Source organism: Antrostomus carolinensis, unplaced genomic scaffold (genome assembly GCF_000700745.2).
Source record: "Antrostomus carolinensis isolate BGI_N321 unplaced genomic scaffold, ASM70074v2 scaffold20288, whole genome shotgun sequence".
NCBI lineage: Eukaryota > Metazoa > Chordata > Aves > Caprimulgiformes > Caprimulgidae > Antrostomus > Antrostomus carolinensis.
This window is the reverse complement of record NW_010335255.1, coordinates 16,871-34,678: the sequence shown is the minus strand read 5'-3', so window position 1 is coordinate 34,678 and position 17,808 is coordinate 16,871. Positions and strand designations below refer to the sequence as shown.

The window sequence follows — 17,808 nt, the reverse complement described above, 5'->3', positions numbered from 1 at the left end:
AAAGAGTGGGAAAATAACAAATGGATTAGATAAAATGTGCTTCTTTTTTAAGGAGAAGCTACTCAATCCCTTCCAGATATTCTTTGTAGTCAACTTGAAAAATCTAAACAAAGTAATACTATCAGCATTCAGAGTTTAAACATTATGGCAGCAAGTAAATTCAAGTTCAAATGTATGTAAGAGTTACCAGACTTCCCAAAACCCACAGTTTGTCTCTTTATTATCTGCACTTAAATTTACATTAAATGGATCAGCTCTATATTTGTGTTTTGAATTATGATGAAAATAGAGGTCTTTCTTTCAGAAAACATTTAAGTATTAAAGTGGTTTCCTTTATACATATCTTGTCCCCTAACACTGGATTGCCTTTTGTTCCATTTCATTTCTAAACCAGAAAAACTGCCTAAGAACTCTATCCTTGAGTCGAACATGTGTCAGTGCCCTGAAGAATTCTGGTGATCCTGAAACAGGGTCTTGCATTTTGTTTTCCAATGCTTTTTTAACTTAAGTAAAAGTTACCTTGTCAAGTGCACTCATAAAATGTTGATCACCATTTAAAACAGTGTTGATGAGTTGAACAAATTTACTATGTACTTCCAAAACTGATTCCACAAACTGAGTTGGCATCTAAAAAAGGTAGATAAAACATAAAGCAAGTTAATGAGAAAAGTAATATTATCTACACACAAATATATCTATATTAGTTGTACATTTTTCCTAATTATTCTTTTTGTTAAAAGTTAAAATCAGTGATTAAGTCTTTGAGAGGATTAATTCTGCATTGTTGTACTCTTATGCTAGTGTGCTTGGGCATGTTTTGGAAATAAAAAGTCTACAGATACATTTACCGTCCTGCTATCAAACATAAATTTGAGTCTGTACTGCTCTCATGCTGCCTAATCTTTCCCATCATACTCTTAAATCCTTTATTAGCCCTTTCAAAAATCATTAATGCTAACATGTAAATACAGTAATCAAGTCAAAAAGCTACTGAAATAAGTAAACTGCTGCTTCTCCTACACACTAACTTCAGAGACAGAAAATGCAGATGAACACTTTGAATTTTCCTACATAGGACAGTTACCAACCAAATTTAATGTGCCGCGTTTCAGCATAATGTTTTCTATCGAAACAACTAATATGAATTAGAAGAGTCCCTACACAGACAAGCTGGCAGGCAGCAATGCAAGAGTGTGTATCACATGGCTCCCCAAGTGCATTCTCAGGTCACACACTGAAAATGTTTCGATGACAAAGTACTTAATCCACACAGTGGAGCAAGTATTTCATATTTTGAGTTTATCTACATAAGGTTGTGAATTTTCATCACCCTCATAGCTCTGTATTCATTTCCCTGGGTAGACACTATTAGTTTGAAAGAGTAAGCTCAGTAAACTTACAAATAATTTCAAAGCAAACTATACTACTAAAGAGTTCAGCCCATTTTCAGTACGCACACAGGAGCTGCAGAAGAGTAAGCACTCTTGTGCAGTCAATAAAAGAGTGAATTTACAACAGTTTGTACCTATGTATTATTATAGACAGAAACACTGGATGGCTAAAGTCACAATCCTAATGTAAGCACAGATCTAGACAGTAAGATGTACACGTGTACAAATACAGTGCCAAATGAATTTTTTTTGTTTGTTTCTGAACAGCAATGCTAGAGGAACAAAAATGGAATTGAGTACTTTAAACACATATACACTGAGAAGAGTTTAACACACCTCGGTAAAATAATTAAGTTACGGTATTTTCAGAAGTTACATGAAAATATGAGACTACAAAACTATTAGTGAAAAATAACACACTGAAATCAGGACAGGATGTCAAGTCTTCACAAATAACATATAATTAAACTAAATTGAATCATTGGTTCCTAACATACCAGAATAGTAAATGCCACTGACTTACAGAAATTCAGGAAAAATATACATACATGGAACAAAAGGACCTACTTGCCATGACAGCATTAAACAAACAACAATGAGAAATATCTAGCTGTAGTTGTTTCTGGTTGTATCACAACAATCACCTCTCAGGATAGATATGTGTTGCACAGCTAAGCGTGCTGATTAGAAGTTACAATTTATCCATAATGTTCCAAACCAATTTCATATATACAAAATTAAAAAAAAAAAAGAATAGACTAAAAAGAAAAGGGTAAACATTTCATCAGGAATGTTAATCAAATAGGTAGTTTCAGCTGCCTGAGGAAACTCACATTTTCCTGAGAAAGATTGCTGGTTGCTCTAAGGCCCTCATCATGGATATGGTTTTGTAGTTCCTGAATCATATGAGGTAAACCACTTGACACAGCACGAAGTAGAGTATACATATTTGCCATGTCTGTAACAGAGATAAAGTTTTATAGAATATGCTTAGAAACACTAAAAAGAAATACTTAATTTAGTATCATAATTTCACACAAAACTTTTCAAAGACTGAAACAAGACCAACTGTTTTAGAAAAAAAAAATAAAAATTAACATACACTGGATCACTGACAAAAGAAAAAAAAAAGGAAAAAGTAGGACTAATATCAGTATTTATTGAGTACTGCCACTGTGACTACCTCACTCTTCCAATACTGGTTACTTAAGAAAGACTCCAAGAGGAGAGGTGGGCTACTATGGAAAACTATTGTGCCAGTGTATTTTAATCCTTGGCTTCCCTAAATCTCTCTTAGCAGTAGCTGACTAAAATCAGTTTAGGTATCTTCTTGACTTTTCATTTTCCTGCAGTGATGGTTTGAAATTTTTCTCAGGTTAGAAAAGATGTAAATAAGGAACTGTAATTTTTATGATATTTGTTTGTTTGTTTGTTTTGAAGAAAAAAAAATACAAGCTCTGATCAATTTTGCAAAACTCTCTGGAGACTGAACCCTATTATTACATACAGTTTGAATGTGACTGTGAAAAACAATTTGTTTCACATAAGAGATACCATCTTCCATGCAAGAATAAGCATTCTTTCAAGGGTAGGAGGTATGTAGTCATCAGGAAGCATAATTTTTTTAGTCAGGCAGGGAATATAACTACAAGAGCATCTGCTTCTGTAAAAAGGATTTGGGAAGAGAGGTCACAAAAGATTCAGGACAATAAAAAGTGGCTATGAAAAGAAGCCAAAATATTTTATAATCCTGACCTGTCAAATGATGATGAAGAAATCTGTAAAGACAGAGCCATTGGTTTACAAATGAAAACACAAGCATAAAGTATGATCAGTTCTACAGGACACAGGACTTCAGTGTGTTTTTAAGCCGACTAAGACAAGGAAAGAGAAAGAGTATTTGCTGAAAGGGTTGTTAACAGTAAAAAGAACGTTTTGACTATATATTTGGAAGAACGATAATGAATTACATGGTAGAAGAAAAATGTCATTCAGGATTTATTTGGGCTTTCTAGGTAAGTAACATGTATTAGCTGAAAATGCTTCAAAGAGCATAGAAGGTCACTGAGTAAAGATAGTAAATTGCAATGCTAAATAAATAAAACAAAAAATTTCATGCTTTTTGTGACCATTGAGACTTACCACTTCTTTTTTCTTGTCTGATAATATTGTGACATTCTGCATGTAGAAACTGCAAGTGATCAGCTACCATTCTCTGTTGGCATTCATGAATTACTTTGCCATATGAGCTGGGATGCAAGTATTTCCGACATCGCATTTCTTCATCTTTTAATCTACCTAAAACCTACAGACAAGTTTTTAAACTGAGAGCTGATGAAATACTAACAACCAATATAGAACCATGAATATACAACATTATATGTATGTAGAATGAAGTACACAAATAGGTAAGAAAGAATAACTTGCCTAGCATGCTGAAAAATTAAATTTTCTCTTTTGAATCAGCCTATTACTGACTTAATATAACCTTCCACTCTTGAGTACTGATTAGGCTTAGTCACTACTAGATGTTTCACTTGATAGTTCTCAAAATTTCTTCTTCCCTTCAACTTTGTGACTAGTCTTCCCCAATTTCTCCTACTACACTTATTCCTTCTGAGAAAGTTTTATCACAATACCTGATTATAAGACCGTAAGAATCACTTTTCTGTTCCAAATGCATTTGCTTGTATGTAAACATCTGCTCAAAAGGTATAGGTGTACACCTGAGCCATTAATAAAAACTCTCTTTATAACTTCAATGAAGGAAGTGTAGGCATTATCATAACTCATACGAATACTGACATAAAAGTACTTATATCCAGTGAATATGAGGGAAGCCTAGGGAGAGTAGAGCAGATGCAGACTGGTAATGATAGACAAAATAAATCTGCATTTATTTGGTTTAACTGAAGTCTTAGTCTGCCTCTGAATTTCACCTCAGGTGTACAACTATTAGCTTATGCTCCTTATGGTTAAAAGCAATTCACAACCTTCTCCTCGACTCTTCTCTCTTGCTAGTGTGGACAGTATGGTACCAAGGACTGACTGCCAGTCTTCTATTAATCCTTTGCTTTCTCAAGCAAGGTCTAAGAATTACAAGTAATTTAACCACAACCTGACCTCATAAACCACAAAGCAAAACTCTGAGTGTGTAATTTTTAATAATGCCCTGTAACAACTCTACCATAATAGTCTTCCCTAACCATTATACTACCAAAACTCTCACCTTATGCTACTACAAACAGCAGGAAAATAAGGAAGTGAGGAACCAATACTGATCAACCATATGTACGTTTTATCAGCTGACAGTCCATCCATAGGCAAGATTTGTTGTTTATATTCAGATTAACCGTGCCACGAAAAAGCATAGTTTACACTGCATGAAGCATACAATAAAGAACAGCTATGGGAACTGTACAGGAAAACATGCATCATCATTAAATTGATAGTATTAGATTTTAGTTATTGCATGTGTACTGAAGAATCCCTTACCTTCTCCATGTATTGTGAGCAATTTGACTCTTGCAATAAATTTGAAGCTTCTTGTTTATAATACTCCCCTGTTTCATTCAGAAAAGGACACTCAAAAATTTCCTGATAAAACTAAAAGGAAAATTTTTTTAAAGGACAAATAATACATATACTAGATTAACATTCAAAATTAAAAACATAAATCAGAAGTGTGTATCTACCTTTAGGGGGAATTTTTTCTTATACTGTTCAACATGAACAAAGGAGTTAATAACCCCATGGATTACTTTCTGGTTTGGGTCTTCTCCACAGCGATCACTGAAATAGGCAAAGCAAACATTCCATGAGAATATAGGTATTTAGTGTAACTCATCTGATAGTTGAATGAAATAATACTGGAGGGAAACATTTTTCAGTAAATTCCTCTGCTTAGATTGGCAAAATTGAAGATTAATCTTAAAATAAAAATGCACTCTTCTTTCTCTTCTATACATTAAAATTGTTGAGATAGCAATTCATTAACTATTCAGGCATTTGCAGGTTATGAAATTTCCATGTTCGCTAAGGATATAACTATTCCAAATTACAGACTCTAAGGAAGTACTCTAAGTTACAGTAAGTTCCATTGCGTATCTGTAGCCTTTATCAAATAGACTACCCTCACACTCCTGCCCCTGCCAAAACAAAAAAAAGTGAAGAAAAATCCTATCTTTAGTCCCATTCAGTTGAAAATAAAAGTAATGAAAACAAGTGTTTTGCATGCTAAAAACATTAGTGCTCACTCCTTTGCAAAGACTGGAAATAACAGACACACACTCAGAGCAGCAGAGACTTTTAAACATGAACTGTTATTAAAAAGACCACCTTTCACATAGAATTTACAAAGAAGTAAAAAATATTTCTTAATTCCTAAGGTGTTAAATAGGACTAAGATGTGATTTATAAAAGTATATGTACACTTAAGCATCAGCAGTTGTAATTTCCAAGGTTTTTCTTTTTTAAATACATATGTATTCATATATACATGTATACAAAATGAGAACACCTTCTTTACCCAGACTGCACTGAAAAGACAAAATGAGTTTTCCTATAAACTTACGTTAGCACAGGAGAATCACTCACATGTGTGATTAAAAAAAAAAATAATAATTAAAAGGGAAAAAAAATTAAGTAAAAACAGTAAAAATACTTAAAACCCAAACATTACCATACACCCATTTAGGCTGGGGTGGAAAGGGGGAGAAATAATTTTGCTAATTTCATTCATATTGGTTTGGATTTAATAAAAACTCCAGGACTCCTATGAGATGGGGGGATTTACCAAGGCAGCCACACCAGCAATCATCATATTACGTACACCAGACCATATTCTTATGTTCATAACACTGTTAATTATGTGTATTGCTTTTAAATACTACTGCATCCTAAGATCTGAAAGCTTATGCTCATGATGGGTGGAAAGAAATAGCTACAAGCAGTCACTGTATGGTTTATGCAGCTTGGTGACCTGTTACAAGGGAGCTGACCTAATGGGTAGCTACTCCAGAAGTGATGGTGTAATTTTTTCTTTTCCCTGGGGGACAGGAAGGTTTCCACTGGTTCTTGTAGCTGAACCATAGGAATAAATCTGCGTTTGGGTACATGTAATCACGCCCTGCATTCTTGCCAGTGTCCCTCTCCTGTGTCTGGCTATATGATGGCAGAGGCAGCATCATGTCACAGAAAGGAAGAAGTACGACACCAGACCAGGGCCTGGACCCAGCTCCACTCCAGAGGGGCCCAGGACCATGGTAAGCTGCAGGATGCACGCAGCTGGTGAACATAGCACCATGTCATGGGGTGCAGGAAGCTACATAACTAAAAGTTAAGTGTATTACAAAGCAGGGCTCTGTCAAGAGACAGTCCAGTCTGCCTCTGGCACATGGGGTTCTGGACCTGGAAAGATACTGACAACACAAACACAAGACACATTACTGTAGTAACAGGTGAAGACTCAGCTCCTCTCTGCTCCATTGACAGGCCACTTCACAGACCTTAGCCCACACAGATGCAGGAGGAGAAGGGGCAGCAAAGGTCATGCCCAGGGGATTCAAAGGTCAGTGTACCATGAGGAAAAAGCTGTGAAAGTACAGGAGGCAGATGCTCCACAGAAGAGCTGCAAAGGAGCAGACAGGCTTTCGAAGCAGAGGCCAGAAGGCACAATAGACGAAAAGGAACACAACATGGAACCGGCCTTGCCTGCCTTTTGGGTAGCTGGTAGTACACAACAAAGAGAAAGAGTTTAATCCACTTCTGAATACAAAAGTAGTGAAGATGTGGTTGCCAATCAAATGACAAGTTTGTAACACCTGCCAGACTTTTTTTTTTTTTAAACAGATGCCCACACACTCCATTTTTTTCACTCACAGAATTTTTAGTAGCTTAACGTAGGTTTCTTCAGTGGGTAAGCATTACACATTTACAGCAAAGTTGTCACACAATTTATTGATGTTTATGTTATGAACTTTACCATGAACCTATCTAAAAGCTACACTATTTCCAAGATAAATAGCATATGTCACAAAACTATCATTCTTTCCACTTTGGCAGCACATTCAGGTTTTTATTTACACCAATGGCACTGTCCTCCCAAGAATTTGTAACGCAAATGGCTAGTTTCAAAAAAACTTGACAGAAGTTTCAGAGGGATTATTTTAATGAAAGTTATAGTAATAAGGGTATCTGCCAAATTAAAATGAGACACGCTGATGACCCTACCAAGGTGGAAGTCTGTTCATATTTTCCTTCTTGGCAGTAGTCAGCAAACAATATGGATATATACAGCTACAGAGTGGCTACAGCACAGTCTGAAGCAGGGGTGTCACAGGACATCTTGGGAGGGTAGAGGGAATGATGATGCTTGGCGGGGAATCTGAACAAAAAGATATAGCACTAGAAACACTAGTTCCACTAATTCTGCTGCTGCTAAGTCTCTGTTTTCAAAAGAAATAGAGAAAACTACAAAACACAAGCTCAAGGATGTTGTGCTGTTTTATATTAACTCCACCTTGTTCCTCTCAAGACCAAAGCTAACAGTGTTTTACATGTATCGTACAGTGTACTGCTACAGCCACACAGAACATGTTTAAGGTACAATAATAAACACTGTATTCATTAAAATAAGATTCCATCATTCAAAAGAATTGCCAATGGCCTGTTGAGACTAATTAACTACAGAATTCACTGTGAAGTAGAAGCACCTATTTCAAACACTTTTTAAAGAGTTATGAACTTCCAACAGCTTTCCTTTCGAACAAATGGAATAAATAATGTATCAGCTTAGACAGGAATAGGTTCAGTTAGTTAGAAAGTGTTAGTTATCTTTAGTAGAGAAGCCTCTCCTGGTTAGTCTGTACTAATCACACTGTCATTTGAGATAGCACCTGAATAATTTCCAAATTATTTCTGTTTAAGAATTTCATAGATGAATTTTCTCACAATTCGAGATCTTGTCGGCTTCCTGTTGTGTTGAAACAAAAATGCGTAAGTTGATATTCAGCTTGCCTTGTAGGAGGAGTGCTTGGGCTAGAGGGAGGGGGAAGAAAGTGTGTTATATTCAAAACTCTATATTGAGTGCAGTCAGACAAGACAGGCTTAAGTGATTTAACAGTTCTTTGCTGTTCAAGGGGGCTGATCCTGCTCCCTTTTGCTCAGTCACAGGGCTCTCTCTCTCTTGCACTGCTTTGGCACTCACCTAATTCTTTGCTGAACTGACTCATCATGCCAATGTGGAAAAACATTAGGCAAGATGGTTTTCTGTCATATTAGCAGCTGAGTTGATTCACTAAGGGACTAGATGAGCACCAACTTCAGCACAAGAAAGGTAGGAGAGCACAGCCTGCTCATTTTTGGCATCAGCAAACTCTTAGTTTAGATCAGTTTAGCCATCTTGTTCAGCTGAACCACAAGTCACTACCTGTATTTCTTTATTTTTCATGTGTCAAAAAAGTTTATTGTTAATTTTAATGTACAGTGTATTGCACAAGTTTATAGTTTCTAAAAAGTAGATGTGCTCAAGATTTTAGTCAGAAGCCTTTTTAAGATTCTAGTTAAATACATTGATAAAACGAAACCTGAGAGCAAAATCTGCTCCTCCTACATTTTCCAATACAGTAATAAACATTTATATGTAACCAGTTGACTACAATGTTGGTTTTCAACTCCACCTATCGTTGTATACTATGCAAAATCTTCTAGTTTTAAGAAGTTCAACTGTCCCACCTAATTAAATTTTAGTTTTTGTAAAACATTTTAATAAATTGAACCATACACACATTTAAGTACTACACTTATGAAAGCATTTAATACAGAAGTTTCTAAGTATATACATATATTAGTAATTTTATTAAATTTTTTAGATAAGCTTCCCATGCATATTCTTGCACCTCTGAAAGATGTAACTTCTTGATATCCATTTCTTCAAAGACATTGTTTAATCCCTGAATTGCTGAACATAATTTTAAAAGACATTTAACAGTTGGCATCATAACAAAAGAACGACAACAAGTCTATAGATACATGCAAAGGCCATCCTCAGAATACCCATAGTAAGCGCTACATTTCACAATATCAGGAAGAACAATTACAATGAGTTCTCTCTTATTACATGATATGCAGATCACAAAGTGGCTAGAACAAACTTTACATGAATTGGTAGATGTATATTTTGAAAAACAGAGTTGAACTAAATTCTCTGACATCACACAGAAGAATCCTTAATAAGGAAGAGGGAAAAAAATACAGACCAAACCATTAGAGACAATGACTCAAGTTTTATTTAAAACTTCTCAAATAGTTTAATAACAAGTAACGTCAACTTGTTACAGCCTGAAGATCTAACGCCCCATAGAGACAGTGACAGTCTTGATCTAAATACCCCTGTGAGTTCTGCAGTCAGCCTCAAGGTAAATACATACCGTAACTTTTAAGAGGCATCAGATGTCTGCTGAAAAAGGTTTGAACAGATTTCCATTCCCACCCGCCAGTGAAATACACAGATTGACTAAAACGAGTCTTCAGTGTCACTGTGCTTAATGTAACAACACAGAATTTTCTTCACCGTGAATTAGGGAATCTTAATTTAGTAGAAATAAATGGTTACAGTAAACATATGGATAAAGCAGTATTAGCACTGGTTACAAAGGAACCATGGTTCAACAACTGAAAGCAAATAAATACTTCCTGGCTTCAGAAATACCATCTCAGAGGGACAACATATCAGTTACTTAGTTGTCAAAAATTTAATTCAGAAAGGAAAAATAAAATTATAATATTAAAACTATTTTTTTTATTGTCTTATAAACACAGCTTTTTGGCTGACCAAGTGCATGTCCAAGGCACCTCAATCAGCCAAAATACTTCACTCTCTCAGTTTACCTACACTAGCCTGGTCACTCAAGTCAGCCATGCAATCACTTAAAGAAAATCCCAGTTATTAGGCAACTCCAGAGATACCCTAAACGGCAGTGAAAGTGTAGAAACTGATGGAACTTACAACTACACACAAGGTCTGCAGTATATTTCAAAATTTCTGTTTATTCATAAATAAAAAGATCCTTTAGGAATTAAATAGTATAAAGGTTTTAAATCAAAACTTAAAAGCCCCAAGTCCTGTAACTACCAGGATCTTTGTTTAAAAGTAACAAAGATATTCAGAAATAAAATAATAAATTCCCTCAAAGTGCAAAAAAATAATTATTTCCACTTCATTCAAGTATAGCACTAAGAATGTTAAGTGAAGTCATTCATCTGAACAACAGAAACCCAGAAGTTTAGCTTTCCTGCCAGATAAGCAAGAATTGATTTGGGTCCCATGCAAAGCAACATAGCTTTTTTGGTTTCAGCAAATCCTTGTGTTGAGTCCTGGTCCTTACATTTACTGACAGCACAGCAGACATCAGGTGAAGAAAAAGGTGAAAGGCATCCTATGGGACCTAACCTATGGAGAACTATCCTAACTCCCCAATCCCACTGATAAGAAGCGCTGCTGAAACAGAAAAGATCACTACCCTCAGGTTACAGTGAATCAACTGTTTTCTCTTGAAAGTCTTTTTCTACACATGAAAACCACAAATATGTAGCTACAATGAGAAAAGCTGATAGAACATCAACATCAAGTAAGAAGCTACCTTCAAAAAAAACCATAAAAGAATTTGGTCAAAGTCCCCAGACTTTCCAAAGTAAAAATGTGCAATACCCCCACATTGTGTAAAAGCAGAAAATAATCAAGCACTCACTTTTTTATTTCTCGAAGGAGCATCCGAATAAGGATGGCCTGCAGTGGTTCAATCATTAATTTTCTCCACATATCAAGAGCTAGCTGTCAGGATACAACACAAGTTTACATCAATAAAAAAAAAAATAAAATAAATCACAAAACCAATGATGATGCAACTCCCTCTTTAGGATTTTAAAAATTAAATTGTTAGATACCTTCTTTCTCCTTTTAAAATTCTTTTGTTAGTACGTCCTCAATTTTTCAATATATTAATATTTTATCATTTTTCTTCTAGAACATCTGACTGCATTCGGATGAAAATCACACAAATTTGTAGGCTAGCATTGTCAGACATAGAATTTCTAGGCAGACACTGTCTGAATGCATGGATCCCAGTCTGAATGCTTCCTACATATTTATTCCTTGGTTCTACTCTATCAAGAATGCAAACGCATATAAGGACCCTAAGCAAGTTGGTTACGAGGGTAAGTTTTGAGTCTACATATAAAAAACCCATTTGTACAGTAATAGGTAAGTAACATGCTTTTCTGCCTCAAGTGTTTGAAAGTGTACATACACCAGTATTTCTAAAAATGATAGCAAAATTAGCCTCAGCTGAGAAAAGGGAATATCTCTTGGTCAATTTTTCAGAGTTTAGAGTCAAAGATACAGAACCCTTATATCCAACACACAGAGAGCATCTCCAAGCTAATATGTATACAGCTTAGGCAAGGTCACTGGCAAGATAATATTTGATTTAAATGGAATTAAAATCATCTTCATATTAGGGATATTAATTTATCATTAGAGGAATCAGTAAAATGGATTCAAATATCTCAAACTCTTATGGGTGAAATAATTGCTCCCAAAATATAACATTTTTAGAAAAACAACTACAATCGTTCAAAGGAGTTTTTACATGTAAATCAAAATCAGATTTAAACTCCAAAAAGAACAATGTGATCCCTCACATGGGGGGTGCAACCACACACATTTGAGACCTCTAAAAACACCTACCAGCGAGTAGTAGACTGGGAAAAAAATGAAATGCCAAAAATCAGTGAGGACAGAGGGAATACTGCTACTAAGAAAGCTTTGACACAACAGATCCTTAGCTGTAAAAATTAATATTGATCAGTTATGTCTTAACTGAAAGTAGGTACTTAGCTCTTGATCTGATCCACTTTGTGAAATAAATCTTCCTTTTCAAGAGCAGACAAATGGACTTGACCTGTCTGTCACAGCTATCCAGAACCTGTGCTGTATTACAGGGTATGGAAGCCTGGGAGGTAAAGCCAACCCAAATGCATCATAAGCAGGTTCAAAGAAGAGGTAAAGGTTTGCTTATAAATCAAAAGCAAAGAAATGATAATGTTTTGAAATCAAAGATATGCCAGGAGTTATTTTCATCGTCTTGCCTTGTGGAGCATAGTACTAGAATAGTTAATAATAATAATAATTAATAAACTGTTTCCCTAAGACACCAGGAACTCATCCAGCAGAGAATGCTGATAGAAGCTAGCTCTGGAGAGAGGAAAAAAAGAAAAAGAGTGACACACTTTGTGAGTATGAGGTGAAAGTTAACTCTGTTCTGCAATGTGGTCTCTGAAATGCAGTCTCTAGCATGGTCCCTCTCACATATGATCTACCAATCTGAAAGAGCTTCAAGCTGCCTGTTGGAATGTTCTTGTCAAGCAAACTACAGACAGGTCAATCCAGCAACCTGATGTATTAGTTCAAGAGACTTTTTTCTCCTTGAAGAGAGGGACTGATCTTACTTTTCCACCTAGACTGACAATACAGAACATAGCAGTGTCCTCCATTTTCCAGAATCTGTTGCCCTATGAAGGAAGAAAAAAACAGAAAGCATATCTTAACTACCTCCTAGCTCATGGCTCCCATAAAGTCTGAAATTATGATAGGAGTTCAACTCAGAAAAGCAGTATCCTTCACCATGCATTCATAACATACAGACAGAAAAAAAATAATCTCTTGCAAGCACTGGCAGACTACTTTCATCAAGTGATCTCATCCTGTATTTTTCCTAGTATAACAATTACTGAATGTCTGGAACACTTATCAGGATGATAAACTGTTTGAAGCCATGCCCATACACATCACATACGCACTCTGGTCTCTTGTATGTACCTACTGTTACACACCTCAGAAGAACTAAGCAAGCATGTACTTGTTTAAGATTACTGAAAAGCCCTCCAACTTTCATTAGCACACAGGAGTGATGTTGAGACAGAAACTTCAGTACACAGAGCATACAGTTCTGATTCTACAAATACTGGGCATTATTTCTGTAACTTCATACTGAGACCGAAGAGAATTATACATAAAATAAGCATGTTTGCTCTTGGGTAGATAAAGGACTGATCATCTCAGTCATCTAAAAAGAGATAAATGATAATTCCTTCCATTCTGAAGTGATAAACCACTGAAATAAAAACTTTAGTCAAAGCCCCTAGTGCAATCCAAAGAATAAAAGCTAGACTCCTAAACAGGAACCATAATGAAAGAGAAAATGCTTTCAAAACAAAGACCTGATAAATTTGGTGAGTGCCTTGTAGGTCAAGAAATATAAATTATTTACTTTTTTTTGGGGGCAAATAATTCACCAAAAAACAGTGCTGCAACTCAATGTATTAAAAACCACTTGAGGGTAGGACTCAAGTTTCCATTCCTTTTTAGGGCAAAGGAGTAACTGCCATAAATCTAATCCTGCACCAGTAATGAACAGAGATTAACTTCACTGCCTCAAGATCCAAAACTTACCTTCCACTATTACAGACAATGAAGACAGTATTTGATAAAGGGAAATGGAATAAGTTTTGAGGAGTGAGATAATGAAAAACTCATTAGTAGAATTCCAGACATCATCATCTGAACATCTTCATCAAAAACCAAAGGCTGCCAGCTACAGTTTAAGAATCTTGACCCTCCCCATAACCCGCCCAAAAGATGATCTAGGAATGTACCATCCTAAGAACAACTGCTGGGAAGCTTAGAGAAAAGTGTGCATCATTGTTCTTCCACCCCAATTATGATTCCATAAATGTGAGGAAAACAGAATACGCAAAAAAGCTGAACTATCAGGTGTGCTGTGTTCTTCTTTGGTAAACATGTCCTAGGGCAGAAAGCTATGGACAGAAGTTGGCACTACCATCCTTTGGGTGATACCTCAGAATGGAGTACCACACTGAAACTGGGGGGAGAATTCATTAATACACGGGGGAGAACTCATTAATACATCAGCATCACCCAGCCCCAAGAACAAGCCAAGACCTATTCCCAGCCCCCAAAGCAGCTGAACTAATAGTCATTCACACAGAGCTAAGGATTCCCTCTGACATTCATGGGAACAGACTCAGCTAAATCTCAGTCTCAGGAAATAAAGGAATAACATTTATGTCATTTTAAAGATATGACAAAGAATGCAGCAATGCACTTCCAAGATCTAATAAGCCTTCACAGATGCCACTGATTAGCAACCCTTGCAGACAGCACAGGTAGACAAAAGAAGAATTTGATTTCCTGAATTGCCTTGACTTAAAAGTATATCATGTTTCTGGTGGTTTTTTCAACCCATCCCTAACCTGTCAGAGGATTAGCAATTTCAACTGGCAGTGTCGTCTTCATCAGCTAGGTCAGAAGCACAGAAGATGCTTTTTCATGCATTACAATCTCTCCTTACTCTTAACTAAAGGCAGATGAGATCTCATACTTTAAAACAATGAAGTCAAAGAGCTAGAACAGTAATCACTGACAGGTCATGTTCTGATATTAAGGGGGAGAAAAAAAAACCAAACAAAACAAACAGCATTTTCTCTAGCTTTCCAAATCAAAAAAGAAGCATTCACTTCCCTTTTAGAGAAAAAGACAAATTAATAAAAATTAATTCTCCAGTTAGTAGTGTGTATACATACAGACACAAACCAAAAAGATACACAGACAAGCATTCAAAAGAAAAGTTTCTACTCAACTGTATTCAGCATTGTGGTTTTGTTCTGATTTAGACTGAAAAGGTGTTTTCAAAATCTTCTTAAAGACATATTGAAACATTTCGTTTTGAAAAATTTGAAAGATTTTTTTTAACTGTAAAATTGTCTTTTCATTTTACTTTCTTATATTTCATGGTAAAAGTAGCCACAAAGTGATAGAAACAATATATACATCACTTTTGCACAGCTGAAATGCACCAGATGGATCTCAGAACATAGTCCTACCACTGACAATTGTTTTCATTTTATAGGTTTTTAAGAATTACTTAGCCTCTCCAACTTATATTAGTGACTGTGTCAACACTCTTGTGCTTGTCTCAAATTACTTCTTTAAAGATAAGCCTTCCATACATTATACTTCTGTGCACATGTCTACTTTCTCTTTCAAAATCACTTTGAGCTGCTATAATAGAAGCACAAAGCAGCTTGCATTAGAAAATAAGATGCACAGAAGACTAATCTCAAAAAAATCTGTTACACTTTGTGACATCAAGAAAAAGAAGCCTAGAAGTAGTATTTCAAGGGTTTCCAAAAACAAAAGCACTGCTTCTTCAAAATATTTTCTGGATAGTAGTGTCACTGAATAAACTGATTTTTTGCAAAGTGGTATCTATTATCACACTTTAAACTGAAGTTCTCCAATAGTTTTCATATTTGCTCCCCACCCCCAGTTATTATAATATTTTTCTACATCAAAAATGTAATCTCATTTTATAAAGGGTTCAGTGCTTACATCGTCTACTATATTTAACTATTTGGACTCTGTGACACAGAAATGTCAAAATTTAAAAGGACAAAGCTGAACTTGTAGCACTTCCAAATACAGTTTATATTCACTCCCACTTTCAGAGATACCTACCTCTCCTATTTCCATCAATGGTTCATTCATATCCACCCCGCCGTAACCATACTGAAGATCAGCTTCAGTCAATTTGTTCTTCTTAATAAACTGTGTGTTGAGGTACCTATAGAAATAAAGACAATCTAATCAAAACAGGCAAATGTTAAGTAGGTTTTTTTTAAATAAATTTGGAATTGTGGAATATCTTCCACATCGCAAAAGATAATTTCATTTAACCAATGCCATTGCTATCTGTAGAAAATTCTTAAAATATAAATTACTTCAATTTAAAAGACCTTACACTATATTAAAACAGTACAGCATTAGCCATTGAGATATTAAACAGTGGCCTGATATATCACTATCAGCATTTTCTTGGTTTGCAACATACTTGTGTAGGAATCCAACCTTTCAACATACACTGCCATATTACTCATACATGTATATGCAAAATAACTGCTGCATTCTGAACAGTTGACTAATATTAGAGTGATAAGTTTATTTTTTATGATAGAAAAAAAGTTCCCGAGTATCGAATATTTTTAAGTAAAACGTATTTTCTTCTACCTGTACTGTTTATTATTTTGCATTTCTCTCAGACTAAACCACAAAAATAGTGTCAATTTTTACAGGGCTAATTTTTGTCAGTTATGAAGCCTTACTCAGGTCATGATAACTACCAAACAGTTGTATTACAAATTTTAAAGATAAGAGAAGAATTTGCAGAAATTATTCTAATTAACAGTTATAAAGAAGAAAAGTTATAAATGCTTTTTTTTATTTATTTTAGTATGTAGTATTTACTATTGTATGCTTAATTTTTATGAAGAATATAAAATGGTTTTTGTGCAAAACCTGATAAAACAACTCTCTTGATTCTCAGCATTCCCTGAAAAGAAAAACAGTAACATTTTTAAACTGAACCTTTGTCCTTCACTTTCCCAGGAAACTAGGAAAAAATTTATAGTATTTTTGTAACTACACTTATAGTATTTGTTATGTTAGTGTTTAAATGAAGTAACTCAGAATTCTTTTTTAGAATTCTGATCTAACTAGCAGTTTTGAGATGCCCAGCTTCAGAGAGTAAAGCAAGCCAGTTTACTGAAGTACTTAAAGAAATTCAGGCTGCAGAGGCAGCACCAGACTAGTGAGGTCTGAACAGTTTTGTCAGGAAGGAAAATGACAAGCAGAGAAGAAAAGGAGAAACACACTATGGAAACCTGTGAACTTGAAAGAATTTAGGACACCACAGAGTCCCAAGAAAGAAGACTTGTGAGAGGGCAGTGGTGAAAAACTGGAATACTGTGGCCTAACCTACTTCCACTCCAGAGTCTTACAGAGTACTGTAAACTGCTCTGCTACCATCAATAACCATCATCAACTGGAAATGCCCGACATTTCACACAGAACTTGTGCACATATCCAGAACAGCTGGAACACAAACCTTAAGCAGGTATGCTCCTTGATGATATTTCCAACCCCTCCAGGTGAAGAACGCCAGCAGCTGCTATTCTGCTTTTTCCTGTTAAGCTTGCTAAAAAGGAAAGCCCTATGCTCTCCTCGTTCATACCCTCTCCCTTCCATCAACACGCACTTTCTTAACAAATCTTGATCAGGCAACTGATCCACCTTAAAACTAATAGAGCCACAAGTAAACAAACAAGTTGAACCTAGATCAGGTACCTCTGCAAAGATCCATCTAATTCAAGCAAAAAGTAGGTGGCAAAAGGCAGGCAGGCAGAACCACTTGTGGCAAGAGTGTCACCACACTGCCTCCAAACCAAAACTAAATTCGCCCACGTTTCACAGAATCACAGAATCACAGAATGTTGGGGATTG

General features: G+C 35.6%; 1 protein-coding gene across 1 annotated transcript in view; it reads right to left on the bottom strand.

The window, feature by feature from the left end:
• Window positions 1-17,808, bottom strand: part of CUL2 (cullin 2) — a gene marked incomplete at its 3' end in the record, with an annotated part of 35,202 nt that overhangs the window by 3,251 nt on the left and 14,143 nt on the right. The window contains exons 4-11 of the mRNA XM_029086615.1: window positions 15,988-16,093; window positions 11,141-11,223; window positions 8,343-8,429; window positions 5,087-5,183; window positions 4,887-4,997; window positions 3,534-3,696; window positions 2,225-2,349; window positions 520-627 (exon numbers count right to left, since the gene is read on the bottom strand). Coding sequence (XP_028942448.1) covers window positions 520-627; window positions 2,225-2,349; window positions 3,534-3,696; window positions 4,887-4,997; window positions 5,087-5,183; window positions 8,343-8,429; window positions 11,141-11,223; window positions 15,988-16,093 — 880 coding nt within the window. The remainder of the gene's footprint in view (window positions 1-519; window positions 628-2,224; window positions 2,350-3,533; window positions 3,697-4,886; window positions 4,998-5,086; window positions 5,184-8,342; window positions 8,430-11,140; window positions 11,224-15,987; window positions 16,094-17,808) is intronic.